General features: G+C 43.2%; 2 protein-coding genes across 3 annotated transcripts in view; both read left to right on the forward strand.

Moving 5' to 3' along the window:
* LOC128885528 (RNA-binding protein MEX3B) overlaps nucleotides 1–12,634 on the forward strand; it is a 288,649-nt gene that overhangs the window by 76,207 nt on the left and 199,808 nt on the right. The gene's annotated exons all lie outside the window — the stretch shown is intronic.
* Nucleotides 1–12,634, forward strand: part of LOC128885523 (protein groucho-like) — a 106,831-nt gene that overhangs the window by 2,829 nt on the left and 91,368 nt on the right. For both annotated transcript variants that reach the window (XM_054139607.1, XM_054139608.1), the window contains exon 2: nucleotides 6,173–6,236. In XM_054139607.1, the coding sequence (XP_053995582.1) occupies nucleotides 6,216–6,236 (21 nt within the window). In that variant the 5' untranslated portion in view covers nucleotides 6,173–6,215. The remainder of the gene's footprint in view (nucleotides 1–6,172; nucleotides 6,237–12,634) is intronic.

The following is a 12,634-nucleotide window of genomic DNA, read 5'->3' on the forward strand; positions in this document are numbered from 1 at the left end:
TTTGTCTACCATATTATTTCCTCTCCATTTGTTTCGAAGTTACGTAGGATATTCCATTTGTTTCTGTTCACATGAATACATCCGGAATTTTTATTCTTTATTCAGACCTAGATTCACCAAACTCTAGGTTGGCTAGAATATGTGTTGAAATTTCTCCATAAAATCCAAATAATAATTCTGTCTGACTCCGTTGATAAATTTATTCCATGCTACTATCGAAATTGCAATTTTCTCAAACGACTAACGCATCGGAAATTTTGTGTCTGTCATTCTCAATTCGACAATTTCGTTCATCTTGAACCACGAACCAACGAGTAACTGGAATGAAAACGTTCGTTGCTGGAACGCCGTGTCGTGACTAATGATCGTAACACTTTTCGCTGGAACTGATAACGCGCGAGCGTGTATTACAGCCCTTTGTAGCCCTAGCGCATTGTTTGTATTGCGTCGCGATAGATTTCATATCTTGAATGTGTAACTTTGAAACGAGCACGGTTTTTATGCGGGTCGATTGTTCGGTTTCTGCGGCAGTCGGGAACAACCGTTGGTGGTGCTTTTGGTGTATGGGTCTTTCCGGATGGAGGTAGGACAGGCATCGGTACAGGAAGTCGAGCGTAGTGTCGACTGTCGATTCAATTTTGGAAGTGATATTCGATCGAGTTGGGTCTCAGATTAGATTACACGGAATCGAGACCAGTTGGCTGTACTGGTGTAGAGCAGATTTGATTTCTCGACCACTTTCTGCGATGTGAATTTAACTGTTTTAAAGTTAAACCACTTTTAACTTTAAGCCACGAATTATTTGAAAAGACGATCATAAATTTTCTTTTTAAAATTGAATATCACTTTTTATAATAATAATAATAATAATAATAATCTAGATTACACATCTGTATTGAATCTTGGAGCCCAAGGCAGAACGCTTTAAATTTACCTGGCAGTGAATGGGTTAAGCTATATTTACTTTATTTCTTTTCCCGATGAAAGCTCAAACAGTCAATTCGTAAAATGATCGATCTTGCGAACGTGTATATTAACAAAGAATCAAATGCCTACTGTTATTAACCGACTTGTTTTCTTACTCAAACCACTCGAAAGTGTTCCCAACTCTTCCTTTCTTCATACGTTGCTACAATTTACCAAGATTTCTCGTAAGGAACGATTTCCACGGAGAATACCCTAAAATACAACGTTCGCAGAGCCCATCCATAACTAGCACATTACCCTACATCACGCTGGAATTCCGTGGGGAAGAAAGATTGCACAAGCGCTAGGTTGAATTTTCCGTGGCGCAAACAGCGTATCCCGCGGAATAATTCATTTTATGTCTGCATTATACGCTCGATGATGCGGAAAGTGGCGGAGCAGGCGTTGGTTTTATTATCAGACGAGGCACGCTCGGATAAACGCTCTCGCCGGCTTGGGTTCGCGTGGGAGGAAGCAGAAGGGGCGGCGGTGGCTATAAATTCCGGTGCTTACAAATTGAGAGTGCCGTAGAATTTTCGCGGCACCGTCGACGAGGAACAGGTGCGCGTTTCCGCGTGTTTACGTCTCGAAACGTTCACCAGGGATCCGATGGAGAGGGGCCGGGGCAAAGCGTCTTGTAAATCGTTGCCGCGCGTCAATCTGAAATAATTAATGGACTGCGCCGTCCGCTTGCGCAACCTGAATTATCGCTCGAGCGATCGTTAATATCGTACTAATTTATCGTGACGAGGCGGCGATCCAAGCGGTTTCTCGACCGGAGGAACGATTCCTGCGGCTCTCCTTACACGGCCACTGAAATCTGCTAACGATTTACTTGAATAATTCAGCTCTCCCCTTTTAAAGGAGGCTGACGCGCCGCGAGGAGAAAAATGAGCGTCTCTCGTTACCCGGTATCTGGTTTAAGAGATCGCGATCGACAAACAGAGGATACTTTACGCGCGACTCACCTGCACACGCGATGCCGTCGATCCTAGGCACTGTCAGGCTCGGATTAAGAGGACAATGGAAGAAACTGGTCAATTTCAGATCTGGATGGGCTAACGAAGATTTTTTAGTGGAAGCGTATTTAGGTCCTAAGGGTGAAAGTCATTTTGGACGCGTGAAAGTCATAGTAGAATTATTCTTCTTTTCGAAAACAATTGACTTAACCTCTTGGGGGATGAATTATTTCATAAGAACTCAACTAAAATTCAAGTTAATATTTATCTGTGGCACCTATCAATCTCGTGATGTAGTTGTTTTATAGTAATCGATATTAGTTGTACTCAGCTTTCATTGGAAATGTAAATAGACAAATCACATAAACAAATGGGGTAATTTAAGGATTGTAGGAATGGAGAATTAAATGTTAAAATCGAGTTAAAATGCAGTTCAATAAATAGACTGAAGATATTAATGCAGATTCATATTTTCATAGATACAGAAAACAAAATCTCAGCTTACATACAACTTTATTTACATTATATATTTTTCAATTTATAAACATTTTCACCGATTTCCCCATGTTTTCCGCTGTCATAGATGTATAAAAATCCGCAGTCTGCTAATGAACTAAATAAATAACAAACTAATATCGATGCCGATAGCCTTAACGCCACCGTGGACAAGGAGAAGGTAGAAATACGCTCGGACTTTCGCTTCCGCGACTCCAGAACAGAACGGAGAACAATAATTGCCTATCAATTTCCATCGACGGGCCGCGCAGCAGTAGCCACTCGATTTCGCACGGTCGATGCGACTGCGAGATTAGTTAATCGCCTTAGCGTTCTCTCCTTCTTTCGGATTCCCGTCCAATTACGATAACGAATGGAAATTGCTGCGCGAACACTTCACCTCTGTCGAACGTTTCCGCGATTGATAATTAGGAACTCGACACGTTTAGCAGCGAAAAAATTCCCTCGGGGAATACGGCGGTACAGAGTGCTGCCGTGTCGAGAAATATTAGTCGTAGCTTTCACGGATCTTTTACTTACTTAATTCCGTCGCCTATGGAATAGGTGGTATTTAATACGAGTCACAAAACGAGAACCACGTATTAAGGATGTGGTATGATTATTGGTGCGATTTAAATCATAGGTTAAGGGTTGAAATTGAAGTGCGAAAAACTGGCCAGTGAGAAAAAGAAACACGGAGGCATAGTGTGATAGTAAGTCGAGAAAGAAAAAATGGAGAGAAAACGCGGAGGATTCTTTTATAACGCGGTACGCCACCGTCCAACCCGTTTTTCCGGATTACGAGACGTTTCCAGTTTCGCTCTATTAATACTTATTAATTGACATTAAAATTAATTCCATGTCGCGTAACAAATTTGTTACGACTCGTCGAGTGTACACAACCGTATCGAGCGAAATAAATTTCATTTAAACCCGCTGGTTTGCTCGTCGAGCTCATTCCTGGTCCAGGTTATTTCAATCTCTGGTGTTTACAGAATGAAATATCAATTCACGGTCGATTTTCGTGTTTCCCTTGTACCGGTCGCGCGAGAATGTGGATTTTCGTTAGGCCATCCGTGTTGTAACAAGATTATTCCATTCTTCGTGCCCTCCTCTGCTAAAGGTGTATTTTTAAATAAATAGTTCAAACAAGTGTACTTTGAACGCACGGAGGAGACACGCGACGCTTCGCACTGCAATTTGCAGAGAGCAACTCTGCGACATTATTTTTGTTTCTACGTTCCGCGAGTAGCTTCGCTGTTGTGGACTAACATTTCGTAGGGGTAGGTCGCTGTAATGAGCCAGTATTTTTTTAAAAACTCTGCTTCGTTTAGAACGGTTAACAAAGCCAGGTTGTAACACTGAAGACTAATGGCGTCTGAAAAGGACCCTCGTAGGAGTAGCTCGAGAACTTTATTTTATTCCAGGTGTTTTCGAAGTGGCTTCGTTCTTTTTAAAAAAAGTAGGCGAAATGGTATTGCAGATTCTTGTACTTCGCCATTTTGAATTTCTATATTTTCAGTTCAGATTTGGAATGAACAACCCCAAAAGACCCAAGTATGACAAGTTTCATCGAAATTTTTAAATTTTTAGTGCGAGTGTTGTTCCTTCCATGAAATACTACAATGTATGCTATTATTTCTCGGAATGTTAGAGGGCGTTCCTTCCAGAAAATACTTTTGTCCGGATTACGAGGCGTATTTTAAGAGGACACCAGTATTAATTTCTTCACTTCACCTCGCACACCAGGGATATTTACACGGTGGATTCGCAAACACTCTGTACCACGATACAGCTCCGTTAGATTTCCTTTCGCGGCAAGAACGGGCTCGCATCGCTAACACGCTTCCAGATCCGAAAGTATTAAACCAACGCGGGAACCAACAGAAAAACCTAGAGCGTAATTCTAGCGTAATTGGTATTATAACGCAGAGAAAACCGGAAAGAATTATCTGGATGTCGGGGACCGTTTCTGTTCGTTCGTAAAATGCTAGGAACACGGGTGGAAACGCGTACCGTGTAAACACACGCGTACAAAGTCGCGCATACACACGTACAAATGTACATCGTATACCAGTAAGTGTGCACCAACACACGCAACGAGTTTTGCATGTTACGCAGCGCACTCGACCATTACGAGCACATATTTATTATACGAACCAGGGGAAGGGGTTGAGAGGGATGTAATTTTACAGGAACGCCACGGCCTCGACTCTATTTCGCTGTCACGCTGGTAAACAAAAATATGACGCGACCCTGTTGTCGTTAAAAAATTACTGCCGCCATAAAAGTGGCCTCGCGCGCGCGCGGTCGTTCCGTGGGAAATTGTTGTGTCGACGGATCAACGGGAATTAATTTTCCATTTAACGCCCTATTATTTCGGTTCGAGCGCAATAACAACGCCTGGGACGATGAAGTCCCTTCGACGATAAAGCGATAGCGAACACAGAGGATATCGACTTTGATGGAACGTTGGAGATTTGTAGCGCGGTTAAAAATATTGAAATATTGTGGCAGGAGTAGGAACTACTTGTCTAAGAGGCGCGTGGTTATTCTCAATACTTCTTAGGAGGACGTGGGAAACATCGACAAACGAGGATGGAATAATTTTTTTATTTTTATACGTAATTGTTTGGTGGTTTATTTACCAAACTCAATCGTGACATCTATGTTCAGAACATCTAAATCTGAAACAACGATTCAAAACTGTATAAATAATAGCTCGCTTCGGGCTCCAGAATGATCAGTAATTTTTCTAAAATATCGCTTATTGTTTCATTTTCAAAAAAATAGTTACGACCTTTGTGGCTTGAAAAAATAATTCTAAATCTAATCAGCCCCCCTAAAGGAACGCGATCGCGTGTGAAACAGGCGCGCAACATCGTTAACGTTCGGGATCTATCGACGTTTAACTCTTTCTGTCGCACTCTTTTATCTCTGTCTCCGTTTCGAACCGATTTTCCGCTTCAGTCGTGTCCCTTAATCGAGGCTATCGCGGGAAGGGGACGGTGCGCAGGCCAAGCCATTTAAAAAACACACAATTAGTGCAGCCGCAACAAACATCGATAATAGTTGTTACACGCTGTTCGGTTGCAACAGCGAAAATTCCGTGTATGGGTGTGTTTCCCAGTTTCTGCGCTGTCCGGTCTGTCTGTTTGTCTGTCTATCCCAATCGGGACCGACCGGCTCTAAATGGCGTATCAAAACTATCGGAAGCGGCGCAATTGCGCGAATATTCCGCGAAATCGCGGAGAAGGAATTTATTTCGTTCCAGTGAACGCGATGGAACGTGAAAATCCGACGCGCCCGGTGACGCGTGTTTGCCAAGAATTACGCGGGCCAATAACGACGCTCGGGGATGATCGAGCCGATCGGGTAATAAAATCGCGCGGCTAATAGCGACCGATTGATTCGATTCTGGACGAAGCCTTGCCGCGAAACGCGACAAAAGAACGGGGCAAGAAATTATTCCAAGGTTGAGACTTTTTTTTTCTTTTTTATTGTTTACTGCGAATTAAAACAGTTGAAGTATTTTTATTTTTATTTATGTCGACACAGACGAAAGTTCAACCCCGAAGGTATCGACCTCAGCGACAATTATTTTAGTTAGCAATGCTTGCTTATCTTTCTTTTGCTATATAATTTATAAAAACCGCCCTACAATCCATCCCCTATCTCAATAATTTTTATATGCCGTCTGGCACTAACTAATGTTTTGCTCTCACGTGTGTTTTCCTGCTTGTTCTGTCCAGTATTAAGTTGGAGCTGGAGAAACTCGCCCAGGAGAAGACGGAGATGCAGCGCCACTACGTTATGGTGAGTACAAGATCAATAATAATTACAGTAAAACGGAATAGTGATTACAATAATTCCAAAATGCTACTTCGGTTAACGACATCTCATAAATTATATTCCTCATACAAATTATAAAAGGTTTTCCTCGCTCTTTATCCAATATGTATTAATTTTCAATCCAGAGTCAATCTCATTCAAGTTTATTCTACAAATCAAAAGTTGTATTGTAGTGAATGCTATTTATAATTAATATTACTATTAACAATTAATACTATTAAGTAGTACAAATACCATTTAGTGCTAGCAAATGCTATAGATATTATTCTACACTAGTGAAAAATGATGGACAGCTTCCAAATCTGAAAAATCAACTACGTTCCTACCTTACCACTCAATTTACATTAACCCCAAAAATGGGAGGCAGTCCATGTCGTACACGTGTCCTGGCACTCATCAATCCTGTTCTCTTCACAGTTCCATAGAACCTAAGAACCGACCATCTTCCTGCTTCGCGAATGGTTACGCGACGGGTTCCTTAAACAGCGACTTCATTTAAATACGGTAGCTCCGTGTTCGTTTTTAATTAATTCTTAATCCGTCGTTCGACGGCGACCCGAATATATAAAGCGCCTCCGCATCGAAGGAATTCATAAATCTTGTTAACCACGACGCGTGAGAACCGGTCGATCTAGGCGACAATCTTTTAATAAAACCCGACGATCCGACCCAGGAGAACCTCATCAGAAGTTCAGCTGATCGAGTTCTTCGTCGTAGAATATAAATCTATCGATAGATTCACGTATCATGCGTCATGTTTAATATATAGCAAAATAATTATATATTTGCATAACATAAAATAATTGAGTAAAGTTTAATTATAATATACATACATAGTAGATGTCATATAACAACGGCAATCTTTTAATAAAACCCGCGGACCTGACACGGGAGAAGCTCATTAGCCATTCAGCCGACCCGCTGAGCGGGTTCTTCGCGACGTATTTCTTCGTCGTCGTCGCTACCATCTCCTTTTTCATTCGGTCGCGGCTGGCGCTCACGCAGGTGTCGTGGATACGCCTGGCAGCCATGCCGCGGCTTACTTTCGCCCGTAGATCTTCATTATTGCGGTGCAACGTCACCGCTGTATGCGTCTTCATTAGCAGGAGATACAACGCTCCGCGGTATATACGAAGTCGAGTCGCATTCGACTCCTACGGAGAAGGTCGCAGGTCGTAGCCGCCGGCGCGTGAATAGAGGCCTTTGAATTTACACGCCACACGCATATCCTGTGCGCCATCTTTTTTTTGTGCTCGCGTCGATCGAACGAGGCGGCACTTTGCGGCTCACTCGAGACGTCTGTTCTCTTCCAGGCGTGGGTTCTCGAGTATTGTACCGTTGCGCCTTGGGGAAGTTTCCAGAAGACGGCCTCTCCAGAATTCTTCGAATTACACCGATAACCAATTACTTGGTTATGGTACCGATAACTTGAGGTTCACTTTAGAGTACGCCAGTAAGAAAAGATTATACAGGAATAGTAACAATTTCTAGTAGGATTATGAATACAAGCTTCGCAATAAAAAAAAAACCTTGCTCTCGATCCTCCACCAAACATTTCAAATTATGTACTCCACTTAATTAAAATTAATCTTTCACCAGCGGACCGAATGATTTCCTGCCTGTAAAATCGACGAAAGCTATTTGCAACCGTGGCGCATTTTCATGAGAAAAGTTTTACGGCAAACGTGAACGCAAATCCGCATTGCTTAATTTTCTGCTCGGTTACTTTATCTCCGCGGGACCGTGCAGTTAAAAGGCGTAGGCTAGCCGGCCAATACCTTCCCGACGCGATGACAAAACTGTCACGAGAACGTTTATGACTTCTCGTAAACTGACAAGCCTATTCGACTCCGAGTCGTAAAACGAAAGTAACGTTTCTTTAACGACGCAGGTTTCCTCGGTCGTACGTATGTCGAGGAAATTTAAAATGTCTGTCGCAACTTCTAAAAAGATTTTTAAAGCGATTCGTCTGCGGGCTTATGAATTCTTCGCTGCCGTGGCAATCGCTAGACGGGGTGTTTCGTTAAGTACGAGTGATACTTTCATGCTTACGCTCGTTCCACGAGAATGGTAGTAAAAAGTTGTTAGAAACACTCTTCCAGGTTACAATCGTTTTTATATTGTGATATCGTACCCAACGTAAAAAGTAAAGTTCGTGGTAAAATGGAGTCGGATAAGCATACGACTGGTAGATCGGGAGTCTAGTGGGAAAAGCGGTTGACTGCCAACCCAGAGGACTCGAGTTCGAATACCTCGTGCCTCATTTTTCGTGTGACTCCTACGATATCGTACTTGCCGTTGTCTTCGCAACGGTAGAGCTAACAGAAATGCTCGATTCAATTGGCGTATTCGAGAGAGTCTCGATTTGAGTGACTCGTGATACTTCATGAGAGCATGCGCGCAAATAGTCATCAAGATTAGTCGTATACGTGTACGTTCGGCGGAAGTGTTGGTTGGAAAAATGTAAATATCTGAATAGAGTTACATGCTCCGTAATCGGATCAGATTCAATTATCTGCTTAAGGCTATTTCTTTGATCATGAATCACGTCTGACAGGACTTCTGCTTCACGTCACGCATGCTTGCTTCGCTATTTAGCTGCCTCGGGAACGGATTATCTTGTGCGAAATAAACAAAAATACAAGGCGATGTTGACCCATGAAATGCGTCAATTTTGAGACGAAGTTGCCGAGTTGTGTTATTGAAATAACTTATTATGGATATTTATTCGCAATTTTAGTGATTAGTTTCCTGTTAGAATAGTTAGGTAAATATTGTATCATTGAGGAGGTGCGAGAGTGTTTGTCGTGTTCTCGGACAAGAAATAGCTGCTTTTGAGCGTAGAGATTTTCCGTTTTTTTTCTTTTTACATTGAACAAAAATAGTAGGAGTTACAGCGAGATTACAAACGCAAAAATCGTTAATCTTTCATCAATAAATTTCATTCGCGCAGTTCAGTCGCGTGATTGAAATACACGTACAACTTAGAAACCACCCTGTAGATTCCACGGGTAAATATCGTCGTTCGCAGTGCTAAAAAAAGAAGATAAACAGAAGCCTGCGCGTCGCCGGAGTTTATTGTCTTTCGCTTGCGTTGCGGTTATCGTGGACACGCGGTAATTTATAGGCCACACTTCGTGGCCGCGTTCGATGCAAATGACTTCATATAAAATGCGAGCTGGCCGGTTGCGTGGACGTGGCACTTCCGTCGATTCACGCACCACGAAGATTAATCGCGCGATCGCGACGACCGTGCACGAACGCGCGTACGGTCGACGGTCCCTTCAACGATTGATCGATCTTCTTCTTCGTCTACTTCGTCCCCTTCTTTTTCTCCTTTCAGGCAATCGTTTTTTTTTCTTCCCGATTCCTCGCACGATCCATGCACGACTCTCCGTTACCGCGTTCAGCATTTCAATTTAACGTGGCACGCACCCTGGCTCGCATCCGTCCATCTGTCGTGTTCTACGAAGCACCAACAGTGTCGTTCAAAATAAACGTCCTCGATGTTTGTCCATGGTCGTTTAAGAAAAAAATTTTTTTTTCACCGATTGAAAGAAGAACTTTTGCTATTAATATAAACGGTCGAAGATTTTTCTGTGTCATAGAACGCAATATTAACGCAACGATTGGGTCAATTAAATTAATTTTGATTAACAGTTGCCCGTTATTATCTTCAACTCTCTGGATCGCTAAAAAAAAAAACAAAAAAATAACGACCGGGGTCGATCGTGTTGCGTCACGAACCGTATTCGCGTCGTTCCGGGGCCCATGGTCATTTATTATTACCCGAGCGGCGCGTCGTATTACATCGTTTTGTCACTTATGATTAATCATCGGCGAAACAAGAATTTATTGTATTGGCTTCGATCCGCGTAGCAACAGGTACGCTTGTCGAACATACGCGTCCGCTCTCCGTTCTGACGTATCGAATGACTCGTAAACGCGCTCCTAATGAATCGACGCCGGTTTCGCACGCAAACGTAATTGGAATGATTCAGCCGGAACGCTCGAGAGCTTGATTCATTATCGCGGCGGTGCATCTCGCGGAAGAAAAACGGTCGTTTCCTCTTGTTTAGTCCCCACCACTCTTCGTATCTTCGATCGGGTGCTTTCCAGCGAACGAAAGAAACACGAAGCGTGTCTTCCAGTTGACGTCGGTCTCGGCCGTGTAAACTTAATTAACCAGCCGAATCGAATCGAGACTTGGCCAAGAGAAAATCAGGACGCCTTGAACAAAAATATTTAAGAAAAGTGAGAAGGGAGGTCAGTATTTAGGAATTTTTTTTTAGAGGTTTTTAAGTGTATCGAAAGTGTACAATTTATATATTCAATACATTATTTTCAATAAATTCGTAAAAGGGAGCCTCATTCTCAAAGTTCTGAACCGGGCTCCTGCCTCAAGACTCTTGTACTTTGTTAACAAAAAACCAGAAACCTAGAGCAATTTTTAAAAACCCTTCGCAATAATTAACGGTGCATTGAATATCTATGTAATATTCATACAGGCCTGTTACAAGTATTTATCCACACCGAAATCCAACAAGCAACAAACTATCTCGTAATTGACGCCTTTGCAAAAAGTTCAAGTTCTAATTTCTCCTCAAAGCATCGCAGTTGGCGCGTCCTACCGCGCATACAAGTACAACGTGTTTTAAGTATATCTCGAGAGTACATAAACGGAGGTTTCGTCGTCGATTTTCCACGCGGAAAAATGCCGACTCGTTGTCTATGTACGTTTTCATTCCCGTCTCCGTGGAACTCGATCTCTGTTCACGGATTTGCTTTCGATTCGCGGCGCTGGTATTCGTACCGTGAGATGCTCGTACGACGTCGTTATACGACGATATAGCCCCAGCCACGGGGCATTACGCTTTTACGGCTCTTTCATGTAATTGTCGAGCTCGTGAACTTTTACGAGCGAGAAAGAGATCGCCTCGAAACGCCATCGTCCGGTGTGGTTTGAGGCTGCTCCCTGGATTCACTCCGTTCCTCTCTCTTTATCTCTCTTAGGAGGGTTTTGATGTCACCGAATCGGTGCGGTTTTAGATGAACGCCGTACTCCTTGTTGGAAACGGTCCTTCCGTATTCGATGCGCACCGGAAACACGGATTTTACGTCCTAGCGTAAACAGAAATTAAGGGAGATGAATCGCGTCATTGGACTTACAGGCGTATCGTGTTCGATAGATACCGGTAGAGTTAGACAGAATCAGACAGAAGTAAATTTCTTGGAGGAAGGCGAATAAGGGAGAAGAGACTCTTGGGTTAAATTCGTACTTTGAGTAACTATGCATTGGTCGTTGGTAGTTTTGGTGTAAATATACCGGACGCAATACATACTGAATCACGTTGGTCTCCCTTTATTAATTTAACATCAGAGTCTCTAATATGCTGCTTGCAATAAAGACCGAACCGTGTCAGCCTTCCTTTATTTCAACTTCAGCGAGCTTCGTTCTATGAATTTCTCGCGGCGCCCAGTAGTCATTAATACATAATATAGTTGTCTCAGGTCGCGAGGGGTTGAAGGAGAACTCCAGCGACGCGTAAGAACACGTATCAGTCTAGTTTGGAGTGTTTTCCTTGATTAAATCAAGGATCGCGAGGCGGGATCAAATCGAGGGCAAAATTTGCAAGTCGTACACAGCTGGGGAGGCCCCTTTCCGTAAGGGTGTGTTCACAACAGGGGTCGAATCCATCGGGGGAAGATGGAAAGGGGGATAAGGGCTCGTGAAAGGGACGAGACGGCGGAGAGAGCGGAGGGTCCAATAGTCTGGCGTATCTCGTCACGGCGCAGATACCGATCGCGATCGATATCGGGTCGTTTATTCGAGAATGAAAGCACCGGCTCGTTTCCAGGACCAAAGGGAACCCGATTCGAGGGGTCGCCGACGAGACGGGGCTCGTAGTTTTCTCGGTTCGATTCACAATTTTTCAAATAAAGGATCCACTCGACGCGCGAACAGCGCGGGAATTCGTTCTTGGCGCGAATCGAATATCGCGCGACGTCGAAAGTGAACATTTCTCGCCGGGCGATCGTGCCAGGTAGAATTTCGAAGCATAACCCTGGACGTACACGGTGACGGGATGTAAAATCCGATACGACGGTAAAAGCTGCCTCGATTTGTGAATGTAAATGAGACGGGAAGAGGGTCAATCGGTCAGTTTGTCCCTGAGATACACCGACCAGCTCCAGAAATGTTCGTCGTGGAAGGTTGAAGTATGTAACGAGTTTCGTGATATTGAAATTTTTCGAATTTTATACCAGTTGCTACTAAAATTATTTCTACAGATGGATTGCAATTACCACCAGGGTGTGACTTGATAGGTTGTTCGATAAGTATTGTCGTTCGATACGAGATA

This window comes from Hylaeus anthracinus, unplaced genomic scaffold (assembly GCF_026225885.1).
Source record: "Hylaeus anthracinus isolate JK02 unplaced genomic scaffold, UHH_iyHylAnth1.0_haploid 11981, whole genome shotgun sequence".
In the NCBI taxonomy this organism is placed as follows: domain Eukaryota; kingdom Metazoa; phylum Arthropoda; class Insecta; order Hymenoptera; family Colletidae; genus Hylaeus; species Hylaeus anthracinus.